This window comes from Triturus cristatus, chromosome 2_2 (genome assembly GCF_964204655.1).
Source record: "Triturus cristatus chromosome 2_2, aTriCri1.1, whole genome shotgun sequence".
Taxonomy (NCBI): Eukaryota; Metazoa; Chordata; class Amphibia; order Caudata; family Salamandridae; genus Triturus; species Triturus cristatus.
The window spans coordinates 473,749,037-473,774,872 of NC_140582.1; the positions used below are offsets into that span (position 1 = coordinate 473,749,037).

The window sequence follows — 25,836 nt, forward strand, 5'->3', positions numbered from 1 at the left end:
TCAATAATGTTTGATTTTAATGATGTCAGATTCCAGTAATTCCAACCTATATGACCAGCTAACATGAGTTAGAGTCACTCCTAAAATCTCACTTTTGTTGAGGGAATACCAAAAAATTAAGCATACATATTTAATTTGACTATATTTTTCATCCCTAATTTGTGTCTATTTTTTGTCAAAAAGTACAAAGAAATTTTAATTTCTGCACAAACAAGTCTCCCACTGGCATTCCATATGAATGACCTTAACTCATGTTTGAAACGCTTATGTTCGACAGTTCATTAATTCCCTCCTTAGATGTAGGATACATATTAAAAAAACACAGAAATTCATCAGTTATAGTTAGTAGCATTAACTGTAGCATGCACCCCAATTATGACCTCACATATATGACACCACCCATGACATGTTCTATGACATAATTTCTGACATCACTGATAACATCTCAATTGACATCATTGATGACATCACTGGTGACATTATTCAATGAGTGTGCTAACTTGTTTTATAGCTTACATAGTGGTGATAAATTGTCATATTACATTTCTCCCTATTTTTGTACAGCCTGTGTCCAGATAATCGGTATAAGTGTTTAAAAATGCATGCACTCCTAATGCACCATAGGTGTCTATAGGTATTGATCTTTGTATTGAAGAGTAACTCTGTGTACAGGTGACAGTTGACTTGTGTTCATTATGTTCCACACAAGTTTTTTGGTACTGCAGAAAGGTTTTCTAGTCTGGCAAAGGTTCTAGTGCTCCATAGTAAGTGTGTAGGCAGACTTGAATGATTAGATAGAATATTGTCAGCATGATAATTTATACTTAACATAGATGACTGTGTGTAGCATGAGCTAGAATATGCACATGTACTAGTTTTGCTGGCATACCTGAGGTATATGTAAAGTTTCCTCTACAGTGTGAATGGTGCAGGTAGTGTCTTCTTTAGCACCTTCACATTGTGGTCCTTTTTAGCAAACAGTGATTTCTTTACAATAGTTGCATTGAATGTACACTGTTTTTAGTAGATTTTGTTTAATACTCTGTGGTGCATTTCTCATGAAAGTTTCACTGTCTGCAAACAGTGTGATACAGTGAAAAGTCACTCCACAGAGAAAAAACTGTTCACAGTACCAACTTTTTAGCTCATATCAATTTCATTTCTCAATCTAGGTTTGGGGAGTGGCAAGGGTTTGTTACAGATAAAAGACGCCCATAGTAGGGCATTTGTTTTTGAACTGGCATTCACTATTTTGGCTTTCTGTCAACAATTGTATAAATATTGAACACTGCAGTCAATGAGTGTTTCCCGTATTTCTGTGATTGATTGTTAATTTGATCTATGCTACCTGTAAAGTGTATGCTATAGGCTAAATGATGCATATAATGCTTGTTTTCAGAATCTAAGTGAGTTGTGTATGTGGTGGGGTAGTAATGAGTGATTTTCTTCTGAGCTATTTTATACTAACTGTCAGACCTCTAATGTTATACTAATGTATAGAGAAATATGTGTGAAACTGAAGTTTAAAGAAATAGAGTCCCACCCTATGAAATGAGAATTTGCACAGCAGAAGACACTGGTAATTTAGAAGCTCTGACATGCCTTGTGATAATGCATACCTGATTCATTTGAGGTCTTATTTTCCAGCTATAGACACCATTGCCTAACAACCACATATGATGTAAACATGCACACACCTAGTACTCGCAATCGTGGGAAATAAACAGAGACTACACAAGTGCCAAGTAATAGCAGCTATGCACACATGCTCTAATCAGCATGTCAGCTATACACTAACTGGACATTAAAAGACAGAATACCACCACCACTCACAAGAATAAAACAGTCTACAATGGGTGTTCAAAGCTGTGATGAAGTCAGAGGAGGGGGTGATTTGTGGATGGGGCAAGCACAGGGAGGTGTGAGGGAGCATGCAGAGATGGGACAGAGAAGATAGGGGACAAGAAAAGCAGCAGCAAAGGGAAAAGCAGTGACGGGGAGGGGTGATCTCTGAATGGGGCATGAAGGCGGGTGGGATGAAATGGCACTGGTAAAAGCATGAGCACTGTGTAGAGGGCTGAAAAAGAAAAACAAAAGTAGGCCCTAAAATGGTGATAAAAATGGGAGAAGTCGATGGTTACAAGTACTTGGTCAATGCTCTGTGCAAAGGCTAAACCCAGGAAAAGCAAGAGGCTCGGTTAGTCAACTACCCTGACCTTATAGTAGAGACAGGGTGTCTCGCAATTTGGGAAGTAGGGCCCTTACACACCTGGCGCGGTGTCATGCTTCATCATAGGGCATGCTCCTAGTCAGGCCCGCACTGCAATGCACAACCGTGGGACTGTCCATTTAAGGAATAGTCTGTTGACATTCGTCATACCTTCCCTGGGCATAGGGTGCCCTTTACAATTCCTCCCTTTCTTCTTTCCTCCTGACACTCTTGTCAGATGAATCCTAATACAATGCAAGATAATCAAGGACTGCGCTTTGGAGAGGAGATATGGCGGAGATTCTTAGGACTCCCTCACTACTGGGAACAGACAGTGGCACCATATCAGGCACCCAATCTGGCGACTGGCAGTCTCTGACCACCATGAAAAAAGAATGGGTCAAGATCACTCTCCATGGAGCGATCATGACCGAATATTTGAGGGCAAACATTGCACCAAATGGCCTAATAGTAAGCAATTTCCCTCGGTTATTCTTGGAAGATGCTATCTTAAAAAAAGAATGGCCCCTGGTTGCATGGAGATGCACCAGGGACTGGCTCATTTTGATTTTTAACTCAGCCAAATGCTTGGCCGATGCTTTACTATCAAAATTCAGATTGCAGAGAGAACCCTGAAATCGGGCAGCTTAATAATTGCCTTCAAAAACAAACTGGCTAAGATTAATAATGACATTTCGGAACATAAGTAATACCTAATGAAGCAAAAAATAACTCAATTACAAAAGGACATAAGAACATTTGACAAGGAGAAGGTGTACCCTTGCCTTAAAGATGATTACACACTGATGGGAGGCGACGTCTTATCAGACGAAAGTCAAACATCCCACAGGAGAAATTCCTCCAATAGCAATTCCAGTACCGACAGCTGGGGAAGCAATGGCAACGGACATGGCCAACGACCACCATTTTTTGGCTACGAGGGACCACCATTTCAGGGTTCTATGTTTTGGCAGTACCCTATGTTCCCACGGGGACCGCAACAGTTTTTCCCTCATTCTTCGACACCTCCTTTTTTAGTCAGAGGCTGGGGCAGAGGAAGAGGGCACAGAAGAGAAAACAAATGAGTCCAGTGGCAAGATCCACCACAACAATCGGAACAGACTCGAAGCCAAGCAGGGAAGGGAAACTGATTGTTAACATGTCAAACAGGGCCTTGACAGAAACTGAGACTCCGGTCCTTAAGAAAGGTCTTGGGTTTGTTCCCACTCCAAAACAGGACAAGTTCCAGGACACCTGTGAACTACATATCTTTTTCAGAAAAATATGCCTCAAATCTTTCTTCCAGGATAAACCCAAACCAACACAAGGAGACACCGGATTACACAACCCATCCAAGTTCACACCCCATGCTGGTCAAGGCCTGAACGAAATCTTGACGTTCAAACTGGCAGTTCTTAATGAAGTGGCTAGGGGTAACAGTAACTCCACCTTTTACAACCTTTCTGCCGCAGAAGTAGTAGCAATCAATGCTCTAGCTAATGACCCCTCAATCACCAACAAGAAAGCAGATATGGGTGGTGCCGCAGTGATCATGTCAACAACTGACTATGACAATGAATGCTACCGACAGTTGGCTAACCTCCACTACTACACCCCTATCAATAGTGACTCAATGGGTGTACTCACTGCTAGGATTACATCTATGGTTTTGACTGCAGAGACAGAGGGGTGGATTAGTAAAAAGGAGGCAGACTTCTTGATTAAGAAGGAATCTAAAACACCCTACTTCTATGTCCTCCCAAAAACTCATAAAAGACTAATTCCACCACCCGGACGTCCAACTGTCACAGGGATCGACTCACTTCTTGAACCCCTCTCACGCTTCTGTGACCACTTCCTGCAACCTGTCGTCAAGAAGACACCTTCTTTTTTAAAAAACACTAGGGATGTGTTGCGCCTGATCGCACATTTTAACACAGTCCCGGAAATAGATCCACTACAAACACCATATCCAAAACTTGCATCCCCTTTATTTACCTAATGATCACACTTAAGGAGGGGCAGCTAAGCATCACTGTTTAGAAAAAACGCACAGACTGCAATAGTCTCCTGTTGTACAGTAGTCACCACCCAAGAGCATTGTGAGACATACCATCCGGGCAGTTAATAAGGCTACGATGCAACTGTAGTACTGTCCAAGCTGACCAACTGGCAAACAATCTGAGGCTATGTGATTACCCAACACATAACATCAAAATAGCCAAAAAGCGGGCTCGAAATAACAATAGGGAGGCACTAATTGAAAAGAAGATAAAAGACACCGAAGATACCCTAACATGTATCACCACCTGCACCCCCAACTCCAACAAAATCAAAAAGATCATTAAGAAGCATTGGGGTATCCAAAAAACAGTTGAACTCACAAATTACCACCTTTGAGGTTCACGTTTAAACACACCAGGAACCTCAAAGACATCCTTGTACATACCAGACCAAAACTTAACACCCAGGTAGACCAACGCCCGCTATGGGGTCGACCCCCCAGTGCCGGGCCATTTTCCTAGTGGATCATGCACGGTATGTACCCTAACGGGACCTATAAAGGAGGTCCAGCTATTCCCCATGGTTAGATGGGTACAAAAGAGGCACAAAACTGCAATACGAGCATTTGTCTTTGCACACTGAAATACCCCTGCAATTTAAACTACATAGGCATGACTACTAGGATGGCAAAAACAAGATTCATGGAACACCATAGCAATATCTGCTGCCATAAGCTCCGCACCAAACTCTACTTACATTTTGAAGAAAAGGGACACACTTCAAATAGCCTCAGATGGACAATAATAGAGGCACAACCATACCTGATCAAGCAAGCCCTTTTTAAAAAAGAACTGCGCTGAATCTTCCGCCTGTCCTGTGACACCAATGGGCTGAACAAAGCTACCTTGTGGATTGAAGTGAATAGATAGCACTTTTTCAATATTTACCTTGGGAGTGCGGACGAGGCCAATAATACATCTAGGGGGTTGGTGTGTAGACTACTAATCTCCAATAGCTGTGCCCTTTGTATCACTCTGATATGACATTAGACTCTCTACATGATCAAGGCACTCATGTTCTAATAGCTCTTAACTTTCATAACCCAACCTGTGGGTTATTTTCAGATGTTTTGCCCCTGTTGAGTACCACTCAGCAGACTTACTTCATAAATGGCCACTACCAGCAGTCCTCCCTGATCTTTACAAAGGGGTCCCCATTTGGAGTTCCCCATTTGCTAACCACCTACACCATTTCCAAATCACACTGTGTTACTAGCGACCCATCCTCACGTTCCCCATGTGTGCATAGTGGAGTTTTATCAACTGGGCAACGTTTAGTAGCCTATTTTTATGTATCTTGGGCAATCTCACCATCATTGTGCCCTTATCTCCCTTTTTTTAATTTCCTTTAATATGAGGTACTCTGGACTTATATTGCACCATATTAAACTGGGTTTCCTTTAGTATTTCCCACTTCCTGTGATATTCTTAAATCTAATCTATACTGTAGATTTCCGTGCATTCATCAATGTACTTTCTATTTGCCTCAAAACTGACTGCAATCCCTTTTTTCCGATAGCCCTCTGTTGACGTTACCCTCACTCAACATGGCGCCCGCCGACAATGAGCATAGCTTTGGCGCTCTGATGCTCGTAGTGCCCCGCTCCTCATGACCAGACGTCTTCCGGTCCCCCCGGGACCCGCACACATGTCATGCCTATTGAAGGTATTTATGCCGGTCTACTGACCCCGTCTCTACTCTTCCGATCTGGTGGAGTGCGGGTAGGTTCCGGGCCAGTCAGCCACTGCTGAACAGTGGAAACTTTCTTACCATTATTTAATCTGGACGCTGCTCAGTGTCTTCGTGGCCTACGTCCATTCTGGGTGGTCCCTACTTACATGGACTGGCTCCCAATAACCTCTGCCTTCCTTTTAATTGACTTTTCTCCTACTTTTATCTTACTGTACTACTGCTACCAGGACGTTAATAGAATTAAGGTACCCTGCACCTGTGTTTTGAAGGAGCCAGGTTATTGCCCTAATGGGGTGAGTGTTTTTACTATATGCATATCACGGTGGTTGTTTTACCACCACTCTCAGCTATGTCTTTGGATGTACCTCATGTGTACCACCATGCCTCCTTTCTTTCTTCACTAGGTACCACTTACAAATTCCACTAACCTATCTGAGCATGAATTTATGAAGAGGCTATTTTAAATTGCAAATTTGACGATTACCATTTATACTGTTGTAAATCATGTGTTTTTCCATTTTCTTTAGGTTGGCCTACTAATAAGGTACCTCATTGCTAGGTTGTTTGAAGTGCTTCGTTCACAGGTGATAGATACTAATATTGAACCAACCACCGTGTAGATAGTATACAAATATTGGTCCTGAAGAATTGCCACATGATCCTCGAGAAAAACTAGGCAAGAAACATGTCAACCACCACTTTATAGCAACTACTGGACATTATCTCAGCAGTGGCTCACCTTTGTTGTTTTTATTTGGGACCAGTGGACTCGCTGATAAAATTGGATTTGGAGCACCACTGAGTCATCCTGTGCCCTGGGCACCCCCCTACATTTTGCTGAATGGTACTGGTGGTAACTGACTCTGACTGACCCTAGGCTCTGCCTAACCAGGCCCAGGGCCAGTGCTATACTGAAAGAGATACATTTAGAATACAGTGAAAACACCTACATACACTAGAGTACATGAAGGGTTGGGGTACCCTGTGGTTGGCATGACCTACCCTATCAGACCCTATTAAATGTTCGGGCAGGGGGATTACAACTACCTAGAAGTCCCTAGCCCACAATAGGGCATGGCAGTTTGAAGGCCAGCAGCTTTTCTGCAATTGCAAGTGTGCACTACTGAAGCCTGAGGTCAGTTTTTAAAGTAGCCTTGGGTGGCAAGACTGCTTTTAAAAAGTAAATTGTGCTCACACTAGACTTTGGGGTTTGGGGCACTTAAAAATGGATGACCTACAATGTTTTGCCATATTAGGAACCACCAGGGTCTCCCCTCGGTATCCCGGGGTGGGGGGTCAGGTAGATATAAGGTAGACCCTTATAAAATGAGTTTTATATGCCCTGGGTTAAGTGAAATTTCACACTTCACTCCACACATTGTGATAAAGTGCTGCCTATATTCGACGTTGATGCTATGAGCCCTATGGGGGGAGGATCTGCAATATTTCTACAGATTCAGAACCCCTAAAGTCTCCCCTAGTTGTCCCATGGGAGTGGGGGTCCTGTAGATATAAGCGAAGTACTTATAAAATATGTTTTTGTAAGTCCTAGTGCTGGAAAAATGGCCCAAGTCATTTTTCTTATTGCAAATCCCCTGCCACATAGGTTAACATAGCAGGAAGTTATTAACTAATAACTCTTGATAGGAGATGGCTAGAAGTGCCATTCAAACACTTCCCTGAATGGTATTAATAAATTCAATAATATGATATGGTTGAATTTCTTCTTAAGTGTACATACAAGAAGTTATAAGACTGTCTTGTTTGTAAGTCCAGATTCAGCCTTCCAGTGGTCTGTCCTGATTGGTCAGAGTTAAGTGGATTAGCCAAGCTACCTTGAAGAGGTGATAAAGAGCCCCTGGGGTTAACCAGCTCTGCTGGGAGGGCACTGTGCTGCACACAGGAATGCCAGAGTAAGGGGAGGAGTCGTAAACCATGGTTTCCAAAGAGAAGAGGAGGCCTTAGTGTCATTTACAACTCTAAACTTTTCACCTCAGCCAGAGCTAGGCTTATGGAAGGAATAGACCAATGCAAGGGGAAGAATTTATGAAAATTAGCTATCCTAGGGGTGTGTTTAGCCAGCTCTTACCTCCCTGCTGGAAAATCAGCCATTATGAATTTGGAGGATTTGGTGCACTCTGGTACAAAATAATGCCACACTCTACAGGATGTGGTCATATTCCGGGGTAGTGGCCATGCTTCCATTGGTCAGCACTGACCTCCTCCTTGACCCAGAGAACTTGGAATAAGTATCTAAGAGGGGCAAAGCCTCTCAGATCTGCTGCTTGAAACTTAAGAAAGCAAGACGTTGCCATGCTGAGAATTTTGAGGTGCAACTTCGATTCCTGCCCTCAGATGACTGCACCATCTGAAACTAAAGCCCTGTGGACTACCTTGCTGTAAAAGAACTAAAGAGTGGACTCCCTGCAAGCTACAGGTTATCAGAGCTCACCTGGACATCCCCACAAAGAATTCCCAGCCTGAAGTACCAGTGGATATGTAAGGGTCTTGTTCAAGTGGATTGCGGAATTGAAGTTTCCCACTTTCAAGGACCCTCTTGGAGATTCCATAACCTTGGATTGTGTGTTGGATACTTTGGGACCCGCAAGAAAAACTTCAGGAAGGAGTTTGAACTGGACTCAGCCTGCTGGAGGGGGCTGCACACTAGAGTGGTGAGAGATCCTCCAGAACGTGAATGTGTCCCTGTCAGACAAAACAAAATGACTAAAAGGGGCACTGTTGGTTTCTAAGCACTAGAAAGTGACTAATCTTTAAAAATTCATATCTCTGGTTCCCTACAGTGGATTTTTTTTCGTTTTGGTGTCATTTAAAAGATAAAAATATTTCCTATTTTTATACATTGGTGTTGGATTTTTATTTTGTATTGTGTCCTAATTATTTACTGAATTTGTGTTTTTAAATGCTTTACATACCTGTCTTTGAAGTTAAGCCTGCCTGCTCGCAGCCACGTTACCAAGGGTTGAGCAAAGGAATTATTTTCTAAGACCTATTTTGAGCCCTAATCTGTGTTAGTGGCCTTACTGCCAGTGGCAGACCTACATTTGCCCCTACCGATAATCCACTTTCCAACAGCATCATTTTAGCCTTCCCCACATAATTACTTCAAACTTGTCACTCACATCTACACCACAAGGCCCCAAACCCACACTGCACCAGACAGCCTTGGATAAAAAGATCTCCAACAAAGAGCCCGTCAGGCATTGGAGCGCTGGCCTGACGAGGAGCATGCCCTATGATAAAGCCTGACATCCTCCCGGGTGTGTGAGGCCCCCACTTCCCAAATTAGGAGACACCCTGTCTCCACCATGAGGTCAGGGTAATGGACCAACCCAGCCTCTTCCTCTTCTTTTCTCTTCCAGGAACTGCATACCGTTTCTGCTTGTGTGATCCCCTGGGGACTTGTATGCTGGACCTTTAAGCGCCCTTGTCCCTCCTTTTTTTGATACATAAACAGGCATGACCATGCATGCCAGGGACAAATAGTGACAAAGAATATGAGACAGATGATAGGGCAAGCAAATGGGAAGCCTGTGGGTGGGCTGAAGCCCACATATTAAACACAACATGTCTCTTTGTGACATCACATGAGCTGTCTGACCGAGACCTAAATAGGAACACAAATATTGTCTCAACCTGGAAAGAGAATTCTGATTGGCTGACAGAGAGATCAGTTGCTAATGTGCATAAGCTGGGTAACCAATTGGATACTGAATCATACAGTCCTATGGAGTGTTAAATTAGTAACTATAGAATAAAGAAAAAAAAGTTCCCTGATGTCACCAGTACAAGGAAGTAAGGCAATCAATCAAAAGGAAAGATAAAAACAGAAATGCACCAGAAGTGGGACAAACACCAGAAAAGGGAGGGAAACTATTGAATCAGGAGCAGTGAATGGGAATAGATATCAATCAATCAATCATTCCGAACATAAACAAAGGGCAGACCTAAGTCTCACAATATGCAGTGCAGAAGGCAAAGCAGCAGTAAAAGCTAAATGAAACTGAATTAAATTCACAAAACCTGTGTTCATGCTAAGTATTACTGGTCATCTCCAGTTCATACTATTGCTGATTCTGCTGCTAAGTGTAGTTACTCTCCCAAGGGCAGTATTCAAAGTGTGTTAGTACTCACCTATTAAAATGATTACACTCTAGCTAAGAAGTGCTAAAACTCTCCCTTGAAAATATTACATGTCTGGCAAGAATTGCTAGTTATCTCCCAATAACAGTTTCACTTCCCTGACAAGGTGATAGTACTCTTGCATTAACAGTTTTGCTTCCTGCAAGAAGTGCTAGTACTCTCCCATTAAAAGTATTAGATCAATGCCAAGACGTGCTAGTGCTCTCACATTAAAATGACTATATCTGTATCAAGAAGCACTAGTGCATTCCCATTAGAAATATTGCAACCCTACGAGGAATGGACAATAAATATTTAACAAAGCCTAAAAGAAGCTTTTTTTTATAAAAAAAAAAAAACAGGCTTGCCCTGCATGCCTTATAAGAATACTGATGCTCACATGTCTAGCTATTAACCCCTTCTAGTTCCATTTCTATCAGTGCTTAATTTGAGCTGGTGGTTTTTCTGTGCTTGACAACAGCACCTAATTGTCAACATACTGCATTGATGACAGTCTGTTAAATGGTGGCACTGTTTATCTAATTTAGAGATGAGCACATCAGTAGTTATTTATTAATTTAATATACATGTAAATGACTGCTGCCCATGACATCCTTATAATGATGGGCCCCTGGAATAGTCTGAATTGTCAAACCTGTAGGAGTGCGGTGGTCAGTAGTAGTTGTGTTGATAGTGTCATTGGCAGCGCTGGCAGGGGCAATGGGTGGTGCAAGCTGCGGTGGTCTCCTGACGAGGGCCCTGACAATTATTATTTTTCACAATTAAGCACTGATTCTAGGCTACAAAAAAACCTCCGTCACTGACCCCAGTACTTTAAAATTTACTTGGAGTGTTTTTATAAACATTTAGCCTGTTCAAAGAATTATCGTGCTGCACATACCTAAACAGATGTAGCAAAATGAAGCAAACATAATAAAAGTATGTGTGCACCATTGAATATGAGCATGTTGCAGCATCAGTCGTGGGGTGGGAACAAGTTGCAAAATGATCACTCACTCTGATATTGAACTGCTCTTGGAAACGTGGCCAACTACACTTGGGAAGAAGGGAATGGCAGGTTCAATGAACTGGAGACTTTCCCTGTGCTTGGATTTTCAAAAAGACAGCCCGCTACTTACCGCCCAGCCAATTGGATGAGATGTTCTGCAGCAGGGTAACGGGCACGCAGAAGAAGGCGATGAGTAGGTCGCTGAGCGCCAGCGAGCAGATGAAGATGTTTGTGACGGTACGCATGGCCTTGCTGCGGGTCACCACGTACAGCACCAAGGTGTTGCCAAAGAGCGCGAGCGCGAAGATGAGCGCGCAGAGCAGCACGAAGGCGAGCTTGGTCCGCGGAGGCAGCTCCGGGATGTAAACCAGCGGCTCCAGCTGGAAGCGCTCGATGAACTCCCTTCGCGTCACGTTGTTGTCCCGCAGAAGGCGGGCGAACTGTTCCGGCGTAATGTTCAGAGACTGCATCAGGGACCGTGTGTAGAGGGCGGCGTTTGCTCAGCGTTGATCTTCAGCGCCCTGTAGGCAGAGAAGCGTGCCCACGGAGTTTGGAGTGCAGCATCCCCGCACGAGATGCAAGACAGTACGTTAAAACCCACGCTGATTCTCCTGTAGTGGCGTAGAGATCGCCAAAGAAACGTTTCACGGACAAGAGACCGTGCCACTCACTGGTGTCCTCTCGCCCCTGTTTTCGGCACTTGGAAAATTGCACTTTGATCTGAATTTAGCAATAGTTTCCTCACTGCGCGTTGAGTTAAGAGTTCCCTTGCAACTACCGAAACAAGTTAGCCATGCAGTTTCGTTTACTGTTCATCATGCCAGCTATGCTCCACGTGCACTGAAATCACTGTGATTAATAAAGAAAAGGAGAGATGAACAATCCCAAACAGAAAGAACTGGTGAAAGACGCGAGCGAGAAGTGACGTTAGTGTTCAGCTGAGCCCACTGCAAGCCTGGGCTCGATGGAGCGTGGGTTTAAAACGCAGATCCAGAGGCGTCGAGGCGCTGCCAGCCAGTCTGCGCTCGCTGCTCCCTTGCTCTCTCCGCCCATCTCAAGGAGAGCGAGAGGGGAGGTTGTACAGGTGCTCATGATCGTTGAGTGACTGCCGCTCGGATGCACGTGTGAAGTGCTGCGCCTGAGGGGTGCGGAGGCGCGCGTCAGCTTGAAGCACAGGAGAGGCACATCATATGTGCTATTCGAGGCACTTTTTTCACAGTTACTGAGGTCTTACACACTGACTGGCACGTGCCCATCATCTTCTCCTGCTGAGGTCTGACACACTGGCAGGCACTCGCCCATCATCTTCTCCTGCTGAGGTGTGACACTCCGGCTGGCAATCGCCTCTCATTTTCTCCTACTGGGATCTGACTCACTGGCCAAAGGAGAAACACAAACTCCGGCAACCCCTAGGCACAGTAGGGCGGGCACTTCTTCTGGCCCCCTTCAACTCTTCAGGGGTCCCCATTTATGGCAGGTGCCACTCTTTACATTCTGCAGGGCCAGGGGTCCCCATTATTTTGTGTTACGCCACTATCCCGGACAGGCACGCGCCCTCATCTTCTTCTGCAGAGGTCTGACGCACTGGCAGGGACGCGCCTCTCATATTCTCCTGCTGAGGTCTGACACTCTGGGCGGCACGCGCTTCTCACCTTCTCCTGCTGAGGACTTCCACACTGGCAGGCACGTGCCCCAGATCTTCTCCTGCTGAGGACTAACACACTGGCAGGCACGCGCCCCTCCTCTTCACCTGCTGAGGTTTGATATAGTGACTGGTACCTACCCGCTCCTCATTTTCTCCTGATTAAGTTTGCCACCGTGGCAGGCACGCGACAATCATCTTCTCCAAACACGGGACTATCTCACTTGTTTGGCATGAATTACTGTATTGTCTTTCCGGCTCCCCATTACCGGAGAAACAGACGCTGGAATTGTGGCAACTAGCTTGAGTTAACGGATTACTGTTGTTTTTAACCTGCACTGCCTTAAAGGCACATTTCCACTTCCAATTTGCTACCAATTAAAGACTTGAAAGCTTCCCTAAGACTGTGCATGTGCTATTTAACATGTGTGAGAGAGGACCTAACCTGGCAGTAAACAAGACTGTGAAAGCTATGTTTGATATTTGTGTGATTGGTTCAGAACAGTGCTATTTAAATGACATTTGTGGTGTGATCCGGAAAAATGGCTCCAAAGTTGCTTCTCTTTGTGTCCAGCACTTAACTGTTTTTGTAATGGGACAGTGTCACCTTTGGTTAGCAATGTAGAAAAGTTCACCATGTATCCATGGATGATAATTCACCAAAAAACCAGGGCTGCAGAAGTGACATCTCGCCCTTTTTGACACCAGTACTACCACAGGAAGTGCAATCACAGTACCAAAATGTCTTCCGAGGAAGTGATGGAGTGTGGCCAGTACCATAGATGACATCACAGGAAGTACATAACAACATGTTAAGAATCCTATAATGAGTCCAAAAGTGTAAAATACCACAATGGATACTGAAGCAGATACATATATATTTTAGATACCAAAAATCGTTAAACTAGGGTGCTGGCAGGCATGATAAGCCAGTATATCACTATATATGTACAGTCTCACTAATTCATTCACTCTCTCTATCCTTGTTGGCCTCTTATTACCCTCATTCTCGCTCATTTATTCTACTGGTCCCATGTTCTCCTACATCTCTCCCAGTTTACCTCTCACCTCTTATTCTCACCTGTATTCCTTTTCCCTTCTACCTGCAGAGTTGGAATTACTTCACCCTAGCCCCATTCGCTCACCATTTCATGATAATAACTATTGTTGACGACTAATCATCGCTATCACGACCTTTTCTCTCTTAGGGGGATATGTACAAGGAAGTGGCACTAGAGTGCAAGGGTGTCAGCGTGCAAGGGAGGATTGGTTATGTGTAGGAAGGTGTCCCTTCCTGCACATAAACAATCCTAAAAGGTCATTCTTTCACTTTCATGTGTGCGGCGGCTTCATGCAGCACACATGAAAGTGACAAGATGGCATTTTATTTAAAGGTTTGTTTATGTACAGGAAGGGACACCTTCCTGTACATAAACAAACCATGGCGTTTAGCTTTTTCCATCTGTGCCGCACAAGGCAGCACACATGGAAAAAGCAAAAACGAGGAGAAATAATGTATTTCTCCTCATTTCGCCAGCTTAAGACCAGGGTTTTCTGGTCTTAATTTTGGCGCTGCATTCCTATGTATGCGACCCTTGTACATAGGGGGCAGCGTAAAATACAATAGGTGTTGTGGTGGAACGCTCACACCAACACCCACTGCACACCCCTTTTCTCGCTAACCATAGCTTGAAAGGGTGCCTTATGTACAAGGCAGCGTTTAGCCACGTTAAGTGGCTTAATGCTGCCTAGTACATAAGGCGCAGCCCCTATCGCCACCACAACTTCCGTAAAAGTGACGTTGTGGCGGAGATAGGGCCTTGTACATATACCCCTTAGTTCCTTATCTAACACTCTCATGTTCTAACCATCATTGCTGAGCTAATTTCTCCTTGATCTCTACTGCTCTAATATTACCACCCCTGTATCTGACACCTATTTCGTCTCTATCTCACATATTCTCTCACATTCAACTTCCAGATTTCACCGTCCTCTTATCACAAAGCTAATTTATTATCTCTCATCTTACCTTCCCAGTTTTGATCTCTGGCCACTGAAGTCCTGTTTTTTCCCTTTCTACTCTCCCTTTTTATTTGCATACCTCGCACCTGTTCTGTACCCATCATCCTCACTCACTTTCCATCTCTCCACTAAGTCTGCTACCACTCTGCTCTCCTTCTATCTCCTTATCCACCTTCCACTGGATAGCTTGGTCCCTCTCCCCTTTTCTCTGTCCGATGTCTATTCTCTCTTGGCAACCTTTTCTTGGCATCTGTTTCTTGGCCTCACTCTCTTTTTGCTTTGTGCACCTCACGATGTGGGAAAATTAGCTATTTGCACATGATTTGATGTTTGAAACTCGGAATGGTACGATAGATGCACATTTAGTAAATAATGCTCCTGTCATTATCAGTATTGACTGAGCGTGCACTTGCAAGCCAGGATTACATGCTAGGAACGCTCAAACCCTTACTATTATGAGTTTATGTCTGAATAAAAGTCATTGGACATTAATATACGATAATGTACTTGTGATTTAATTGTGGAGTGCTTGGAGCCTATTTGGAATTTAACTGAGAATAAGACTTTTGTTTGTCTTCTCCCTTTTGAGGGTGACTAGGTGGCTCTCCCTCCTCCTGAAGCACCATGTTCAAATATTTGTACCTTCTACGGACAACGGTTTACCAGATTGGTGTGTGCGCCATTTACCCAGCCACCAGGTTCAAAGTATTGTAATATTGTGAGCAGCAGTCGCGCACGCCTCACTTGTGCTATAGGTGCAGCATGGACTGCAGCTTTGGCATCTTACTCACACATAACACGTGACAAATGCAACATCGCAGGGGTTGGAGTGCACTTTTAGTTAGAGGTGCTCTCTCGAGTGAGAGAACTTCAGCCAGTCTCGGATTATTATCCAACATCACATTTCTGGCTGTAATTTTAATTAAGTGTATGCATGTAGTGGTAAAAAGAAAATTACAAGTTCCAGAATGATGCTAATTCATGCTAGCTAAAAAATCGTGAACTAATCGAACGTGTAACATAGAACTTGGGACCACGAGGCAGCTTCCTGTGGCTATTCAACAGCTCCATGAACAATGCCAGCCCCCAATTTTTAAGTAAAATTAGAAAAAAAGGAGCCTTTGCAGTTACATTGAGAGTGATATCAAACAATTACGATTAAAAATTCATTTTTGGTGATAGCAACGGGGCACTGAGAGCTTCATCAGAGCTGAACAAGTGCATTTCAAATATCATTTTTCGTACTTTATTCATCTTTGCAGTTGGGCATTCATGGGAACGAGGGTTACAGGAGGAATATTATTCAGCCCAGCAGGGGTTATTTAAATCTCAGAAATGTAAAAACTTACAATTAGCTGCAAGCCTGTCGTCTTGAGAAAGTGGCAAGCAGAGGGCCTTAACTCGCCAGAGACAATGGACATTATACAACAGAACCTGGGTTCAGAATCAGCGCACGCTAGCGCCACCCCTAGCTCCTGGCAAGCCATGCACTCTCTGCCAGATTTGCTTTAAATACATGTTAAATTAGATGAATCGTCTACAGCATCCAAAGGTTACTAAAGAAAGACATTGCTTTAGTTCTTCCACTGTCACTAATACAAACACACAATCTTGGTGGTTTGAAAAAAAAACCTGTCAATATATAAACAAATGTCACTCAGTCCTCCATCATGTGTCTGACCTAGACAGAAATACTCATGATACCATATCATTTTTTAGGTCTCGCCTAGCGTTGGAACTTGCACGCGCTCTCGCTCTGCCAGGCGTCTTGTAATCAATAACATTTCTGTAGTGGGTTGGAAACCAGGCCCATCTTTTTGATTGGCTGACGTCACCATTTACGCAAAACGCTGGCTTACCATTGCAAATGAGGCTTTTTTGTTACCGCCCTGTCTCCTTCTGCGACGGCCCATCCGGACTGGATTGTTTGCTTGCGGCGTTACACGGTCCTCGATATGTAGGCGGTGAGCACTATTTTGTTTCATTCAGCCGCACACTGCTCCGCAGCGGCGCTGCTTCCCACATCGGTGTCCAGACACGCACACTGGCCGGAGGTACGCTCGCTGTTTTATTATTAGCAAAGTTAGCAGCACCTAATAAACACTCCCTGCAGCTCAGCCACGGCTTTCCGTCAAAAGCTTGTCATAATCATGTGCACAAAATATTGGCTAAACTGTTCTCCCCGATTAGTTCTGCTGAACAGACAAGTTGTAAGCAATGTTCGCGCTCACACGGCCCGGTTTCTTGTCAGAAGTGTCTATTGGAATAACTCTGAGATTATGCTAACTCACATATCACATTAAGCGTCACACTGTGCAGGCACAGTGACATATCAGTGTCGAAGACGAGGCCTCATTTGTATGGCGGTGGCTTAACCGTACCCGGCAGGCATGATAACTCCACATGATTTATTGTGGAGAGAAAAGTCTGAGATTGAAAATCAACGAGGTTGCATAACGCGCAATCACTAAGTTATTGTCTGCACTGTCACTCATACATTCATCAGTAAAAGGACACAAAGGCGTGGTACCCTTCCAGTTTGAAGAATACATTCATTGTGAGGCAGACACAAGCCTCTGTGAACTCAGATTGCACCACTCCCAGGAAACGTGCTGATTTGCTTCATAGCATCTGTGATGGACACTTCTGGACACTGCGCCAACCCTCAATGTCCAAAACTGGCACTGAACCCCGCTCAATGGAGCGTTATTTGAAGTGAACGGAATTAAATCAGTGAATTGTAATAATAAAAATAATAATAGAAAATAATAGAACAGAAAAAAATCTGGAGTTGATGAGAGATGGCGGCTTCGCCTCAACAGAGCCTACAGCCTCCCAGGTTAGTAGACCAATTATTTCTCTTATCTATCACATGTCTAGAGGACCTCATGTTCAGTATAATCAGCCACTAAGTGCACCCTCCATGAGGCAACCTCGATCTATTTAAGGTACACACCTGAAGCACAGAGGAAATTTGTCAACCCTGACCTTTCTCCTTGACGCGGGCATCTTGGTGCACGTGGACCAGTTTTCTTAAATATAATGAATATCCAATGCAGCTGAAGTAGTGCCTAATCCAGGGTTGCCTAAGGACACTGAATAATACCCTATGCACATATGATAACATTACTCTTTATTTCATTGGGGGATGAGGATGGCTGGTGAGGACTTTTGGGAGCTAATGGGGAGACAAGGAGGCCGTGAACAAGAAGAGGATCAACTGATGTAGGTGCACAGGGGTGAAGATGGGGGCTAATAAAGGGCATGGGAGTAATGGATGATTGGTTCAAAGACATGGGGGTGAGAGAAAGGGAGTGATGGTAGGTTATATATATGTACATACCAGATATTCCAGGACACATGGGGTGATAAGTACTCAAGGGCAGCTGATGGGTAGAGACATGGAGAGGCAGATATAAGGTAGGACATATGTTAAGGAAGGCCATTTCAGGGACTCAAGAGCGATAAAAAGAGAGCACAGATGATTATTTAAGGACCTGTAGGTTGATTAATATTTACACCGCATCCCAATACTGTCCTCATAAATGGAGGACATTGGAAGCTTTATCGCAAGTCATAGAGAGGGCATGCAGGAAACTCCAGGGTAACACGAGATCTGTAGGCTGTGGTGGACACACGAGGATTGTAAGGGAGAGAACTGAGGCCTGAACAGAGAACATAGATGGCAAGAGGCAGGGTTTATGGGGAGTTCTGCTGAAAGGAAAACTTGGGTGACTCGTGGGACGACAGGGGAGGCAAGCAGGAGGGAGGCTGGCAAGCAGTAGTAGTTTTTTCATGGCAATTGTGATAGAGCATGAGGGCGACATGAGAGCTGATGGAACAGACAGGTAGCAATGGAGGAGTCTTGACCAAGGGAAACATGAGGAACATGCTGGTTGTTTTTCAGAGTAAGCAGGCACCGTTTGTTTCTTAGCCCACTCACATTCAATTTAAGGAATACTATCCCAATGAATTAAAAATAATATCTTGGAATCCTGCAGGAATAAAGAATAGTAGGGAGAAGTTACAATACTTATGTGCATTAGATGCAAACGTGATTTGTCTTCAGGAGACCTGGTGTATGGAGGAACTGCTATGTAAGGATTATTTTACTTTAGACTGCAAAGCAACCCCGTCCAGGAGAGGACATGCAAAGGGAGGGGTGGCCTGCTTACTGTCAAATAAGATAAATTTGAATTATGATTACTATAAAGATCCCAGTAATCTTTTTTTGCCAATAGCATTGTATAATCCTGATAATAATGTAAAAAGTCCACCACTAATGTTGATAAATGCTTATATTCCACCAAATGCTTCTCACGATGTACTCTTAAAGACGTTTTTTTCCTACATGAAAAAAGTTAATGATCTAGAACTTCACCCTCATATAGTCCTGGTAGGGGATCTGAATTGTAAAATCTCTAACTCTACCTTGGACATATTCCGAAATAAAGAAAAAGAAGAATCTCTGCAGATCCCACAAGTGTTCTTTCCACAAAATATTAGAACAAATAAGAGAGGGAAAATGCTTATTGATGAATTAACGAAGGTTGATGGCATTATAGTAAATGGAAGATTTCCTTCGCATACACCGGCTACCTTTACTTGTAAAACTTATAGTGGAGAATCTATTTTAGACTATGTGGTAGTGGTAAGTACCTCCTTCTTCTTATTAAAAGATCTAAAGGTCTCTAATTCTCCCTGTAGTAACTCTTACCGTAAATTTAAATTTATTTCCAAACGATCCATGGGCACTAAACTGTGAATCTGTTAGTTTTGCTAAAAAAAAGGGGAGAGGTTATTGGGATAAAAAAGCCATCTTGGGCCTGGACAGTGTTTTAGAAGCTACTGTAAAGTACCTGTCTAGTTGGAATTGAACAGAAATTGCCAGTTTTAATACATTTATGATTAAAGCGATAGAAATTGCGAAGAAGTCGAATCAAAGAAAAAGTACTACAGCAGTCCCCTGACCCTTCTTGCCATTTAATCTTGAAATAAATAAACTAATTAGGGAACAGTACTTGAATTACTCTTCACGAAAGATATCATAGGATATTACTATTAAAAAGGAGGCGGACTAGGGTAAAGGTTAAATTAAAAAAAGAGAGGGAAGATAACATCTGGATTAAACTGAGAGAAGCAGCCTTTAAAGGCCAAGTAAGAACGTTTTGGTCTCTTATTGGGCAGGGATGTGGAGCTAGATCTCGACCACTCCCTGTTGCCATTGAGGAGTATACATGGGTTAGCTTTATTCAGGACTTATATGCAGATAATGTAATGGCAATTAAGTATATCGCACTAAAGGAAGACCCCTCATCGTATGGATCGCCATCTGAAAAATAAATTGAAATGGTGATCAGGGGGATGCGATCCTCCGGAGCGGAGGGCCCCGATGAATTACCCATCACAGTTTTAAAAAAAAATAGTATACTGTGGAGTAAAATTCTTTATCCGGTGTTTAGTTATTGCTATGCAAATAAAATGGTTCACCCCTCTTGGAAGGGGAGTATATTAGTCCCTCTGTTTAAGAAAGGAGATCGAGATGCCCCACACAACTACCGTCAAATTTCACTTCTTGACGCAGTGGGTAAAGTTTTTGCTAAATGCCTCTTGATCCAAATTAATGATTGGGTGGATGTGGGTAAATTTTACCATTTGAACAAAATGGGTTTAGGACAAAGCATGGAACAATTAATAACCTAACTGCACTACAGGTAATAAACAAAAAAGGTGTTAAAGTTAGAGGAGGAAGAGTGTACACAGACTTCTCCACAGCGTTTGATAAAGTAGATCGTCCCCTGCTGTGGAGAAAACTGTCGGACCTGGGTATGCCAGCCATCCTCTTGGAGTTAGTTCATTCTCTTCATACAGGCACATGGTGCAGAGTCCTAATGGGAGGGGAAATATGTCTCTTCCAAACCATCCCTACTGCAAATGGCCTAAAACAAGGATGTTTATTGTCTCTTCTACTTTTCTCCCTATATATATCTGACCTTCCTCACGATTTGGTTCAAAGTGAGGGCATCGCCCCGTTACTGGGGGGAAAACCGATTGCTTGTTTACTTTATGCTGACGACATATTACTATTGGATCCAATGCCTAGGGGATTAAATAGTCGTCTGCAGGCACTTCATAAATTTGCAGAGGTCCACTATTTAAAGATTAATATATCTAAAAGTAAAATCATGTGCATGCACAGAAGAAAAAAGTTGCAGTATGGGAATTTCGTATGGTCTATAGGTGGCCAAAAGCTGGAACTTGTAAAATCTTATGTTTTCTTGGGAAAAACGGTGCGTGGCAACCTAAGTGACAAAGCCTATATGGAAAATAACATCTATAAAGCTACTACACACTTACTCTTATGCAATCACTGACACAAGCACACACTCATCTATACAGCCACTCTCACAATCACTCTCACAATCACTCACTCTGACATATAGTAATTTATATACTACAAGACTCACATAAAATGCCTTTCATATATGTAGTTACTCACACATGTACTACTGAGACATCCATTCACTCACCAACACACCCATACACACACACACACACACCCATACAGCCCTTCACAGATGTACTCTTGAACCCATACACCCAGTGAATCACCCACTCACACATCCATGCACTGAGTCACACCCCCCACCCACCCATACAAACACTCAGGCAGCCATACAGATACTCAGAAAACCAATTAATAACCCATATAGACACTCATGTAGCTACTCACCAACCCATGCAGCCGCTTACACACCAACTAACAGACTGAAACAGACATTCACACAGATTAGTCACTAACCCATGCATTCAGTAAGACACATTTAATCACTCACTTATGCAGTCAGTCATGCACTTACTAAATCCATTCAGACACTCATACACCCACTCATTCTTCAATATACTTGGTGTATATATATAAAACATATTTAAACTTTTCAGAAGCACTCTGTCACTCAATGATGTCATTTGAGATGTCATCAGTGATGTCATCAGTGATGTCACTGACCATGTCATGAGTGATGTAATATTTGATGTCATCAGCAGTGCATTGCAGGTGTGTGAATGGCCAAATTTCTCTGGTTTTGTACGAGTGAAATGTCCAACTAACTATAAAGTCCCTAAAACCGGAGGTATTTTCAGTGAATTACTAAGGTTTTTGAAATGCTAATTTCTAACTCTAACGTCCCTGAAACCTATGGTTTTTTCTGTGAATTTCAAAGGTTTTTTAAATGCTAATTTCTAACTATAAAATCCCTGAAACATGTTTTTTTGGGGGAATATATATTTAATTTTTTTGTTTTGCCAATAACTTTGGTGCACCTTAACGAACCTTCCCTACATTTTCACAAACCTTCCCCTTTTTGGTTCAGCTGTTGTGTTAAAGGTTTTGGGGTGGTGAGAAAAAAGGGGGGTCTCAAAACTTATTTTCCCCATGTCATGTCTGTGGGGATTTTTCATTTTTTGAACACGACTACAGCCTGAACAGCTGAATGGAACTAAACCAAATTTGAAAGAAAGCAAAATGTTGGTCGAGAAAGATTGCTTTTAATGATTTGATGTCAATCCGTTCAGTAGTTTCAGAGATATTTAAGTTTAAAGAATATAGATATCTGGGAGCCCAACAGACTACTGAAATTTGATTGGCTACCAACACTTAAACCAAGAAGTGTTGGCAGCCATCTTGGGACTTGGTTGAACCAAGTTCCATAAAAACTGTAAAAAGACAAAAGAAAAGAGGACAGGGTGCAAACACTCTGACCCCTTAGACCTCTTGGAGGGTCTCAGTGGGACCCCTACAGGGCCAAAAAAGCATGTTTTTTTAAAGAAATCAGTGGAATCCATGGATTTGGCTTAGAATTTTAATAAAAAGATCCGTGGGCTCCTGAGTGTCTTTTACAAATAAAGCCCATAGTGTGCCAAATCTCGGGGGCATGGTAAAAATTATTGAGGGCTGCATGGGGTCCCCCTCCTTGGAGTTAATTAAACCCTGGATACCACCACCTTATCAGTACTCTATCTCTCCTTTTACCTTCAGTAAGTCTGACACAGCGGGATTGCTAAGAGGTCTTCGGAGATCACGTCCCCTTTCCCCACCAGTCTGCAAGCAGGCACTCCTGGCACACTACTGGTTGGGTGATGAAGTCCACTTTACTCCTCAGGGACCTTGGGGGCCAAGAAGCCCTGCTGGTACCTCATGTGAGTCCTACACAGTGGGATTTCTGGAACTGGTCAGAGGCCCAGGACCCTTTCTCCACCGCTCTGCAAACATGAACACAACTTAAACAATCATTGCAAATGCAATAGGTCTCACATTTACTTGAGTTAGAGCTATTGGCATTGTAAATGAGAAAGTATTTTACTGATGTGTTATGGACTGCATCTCTGTGGTGTGTAGTGGAATTATGTACATTGGTGGTGGAATTGTTAGTTCTTGAAATGTGTGGTGTGGAATTGTGTGGTGTGGAGTGGATTTGTGTAGTGGAATTATGTGGCATGATGTTCAGTGGAAATATGTGGATAGTAATTATGTGGTGTTGAGTGTACTGAAATTATGTGGAGTGGGATTGTGTGTTATGGAGTGTAAGTATGTGGAATGGTATTTTGTGTTGTTGAGTGGTATATTGTGGAGTTTAATTATGTGGTGTGCTGTTAAATTTTGTGGCACAATCTTGAATTCTGTGGTGTGTATTAGATGTATGTGGTGCGTTGTGTAATTGCATTGTTGGGATGAATTATGTGGTTTGGTGTCAAATTATGTGGTGTGGATTGGAAATGTGGGGAGTTGAATTGTATGGCGTGGAACTGTGTGGATAGCTTTGCCTTTTTGATAATGAAAAAAAACAGTAGGTGGGAGCTAAGCTCCAGCTCTGTGTCTTATGTTCAGTTATGTTTTTATTATGCTGGTATCGTACCTTATCGGCCCTATTTTATGTTATGTTGTACTATGCCATGTTGGTTTATGCAACGTTATTTTATATTATCCGATTCTACCATGTGTTGTGTTCATGTGGAAGATGAAAAGTATGCTCCATACTGCACCAGTATTGCATATAATGTGTATTTAGCGTATATATTTGTATGTTATCTTGTACTTGTTTATTCACTCACATACGTGTGTTATATGTGATCTTACACACACATACGCTTTTACACAAACATGTGAATGTACATGAGTATAAATTATTATTTACTCAGGTGCTTGAATGGTTTCTTTAGCTCCAAGAAACAACCCTAGGACTGACTGCTTTTGTGCTTTTACCTCCCCAGATCATGCTCAATTTGTTGGCATCTTACATACATTTCCTAAACAGTGCGAAAAAAAACATGCACATAAAATATATAAATGGAAAACATATTAAGTCAAGTCAGTGTATACCTCAAAGATAAACATCTGCTATATGTTATTACTACATACACCCAAAGCTTACAATTACCGAAAGTTCAGACACATCCACGCACAGAAATGGCTTTTGATCCATGCTTTCAGCATCGCTAGGAAGAGTTTGGAAAAAAATAGCCACAGACATTGGTATTTTTAAATAATAGGAAAACGTTGAATGACTTTTAAATAGTTTTTAATGAAGGATATTTGTATCCAGTGGCTGCTAATTGTTCTTTAAAGAAGCTGCCCAAAGGTGACGGGCTGGACATAAAGTGTATGTGATTTCGGCAAATCTACCGGATTCCGAGCCATATATTCTTGGAGCATGCGCAGGTTGCGGCACCTACCGAGAACAGTGCACCTTCCGAGTGCCTCTGAGTCTGCATCACAGGCTCGTAACATTCACTTGTGAAGGCATTCTTAGGACTCGTCCACCACATGCTTTGTGCTGACACCGAATACTAGGATCAGGAATCCACCCTCACACCTAGGGCCACCTCCATGCGTGCATGTTAGAAAAAGAGCTGGTACCTCCCATTTAGATAGAAACGTATTTATCCGCCTGTACATACATCTCATATGTAACACTGAACTGCACTTATATTTCATATGTGTGCTTTGCCTGTCAGTGACTACGCCCATTGTGCAGTATTACTATTGGGTACATTTTTCATACGCAGTGTGTGTGTATACTCACTTACACGATAGTTGTCACTGTGTGAAAGTTATATGTGTATGTCTGTGAGCCTGTCGTTGAGGGTACCCTATTTTCAGGGTTCAGGTGGTTGTACAAACATATCACATTCAGTGCACAGCATTGACTTTACCAGGTCTCCTCTCAATGTGCCTGATTGTACACTCAGTTAGTGTATAGGTCCTGACATATCACTATGTCACCGGTGTTACATAGTTAATATCCCATGCAGTGCAATTATTGGCACGTCAGTGAGCATGCTCTCAGTGCAAGATTGTACATGCTGGAGCGGGTAGTACAAAATTTTGTATACCCCCATTCTGCATGTTTAAATTAATCCGAATAATCTCTTAATTGTAATATTATTAATCCGTTTGAAGTGATAACTCACCAATTATATTAACAAAAGAATTACATGTGGGATTTGCATTTTGCATGGCTAAACTAATTGTATACTAATATATGTACGCATACTAAGGGTAGACAATTAGAATATTGCATGATATATGTTGCTTTTGTGATGTAATTGTAAATTGCACCAGATGACATCACTGGGTGAATATAAACGCTTTAAATGTTGCTATTATGCTAGGTAATTACATACACATAGGGGAATTAGTGAGGGTTTAACATTTTATTAGCCATTTCTATGTTTTAATTATGTTTTGTGTTTGTTTTGCTTAAGTTGACCGTTTGGGCCTAAGAAAAGATGGCCGACTGAGACACACAACGTGACTGCTACAGTTCCACGAGGTTTCGGGTGAAGTGCGCCTGCGCCACCGCCAGCAACAGTGGCGTCGTCCTGACCCCAGGCAAGATGTACCAACCAAGGTCGTACTGGGAGAGTTGCCAGGACCACAAAACAAAGGACTGTCTTTAAAACCGAAACCAGTAAGTGTGATGACTTAATCTAACGGACTATGTGAGAACTTTATCGAATGACCCCAAATCCACCAATCAGGACCGTCTAAAACTCATT

General features: G+C 42.8%; 1 protein-coding gene across 1 annotated transcript in view; it reads right to left on the bottom strand.

Moving 5' to 3' along the window:
• Positions 1-12,065, bottom strand: part of QRFPR (pyroglutamylated RFamide peptide receptor) — a 633,745-nt gene extending 621,680 nt beyond the window's left edge. The window contains exon 1 of the mRNA XM_085641574.1: positions 11,245-12,065. Within this exon, the coding sequence (XP_085497700.1) occupies positions 11,245-11,584 (340 nt within the window). The 5' untranslated portion in view covers positions 11,585-12,065. The remainder of the gene's footprint in view (positions 1-11,244) is intronic.
• Between the last annotated feature and the right edge of the window lie 13,771 nt (positions 12,066-25,836).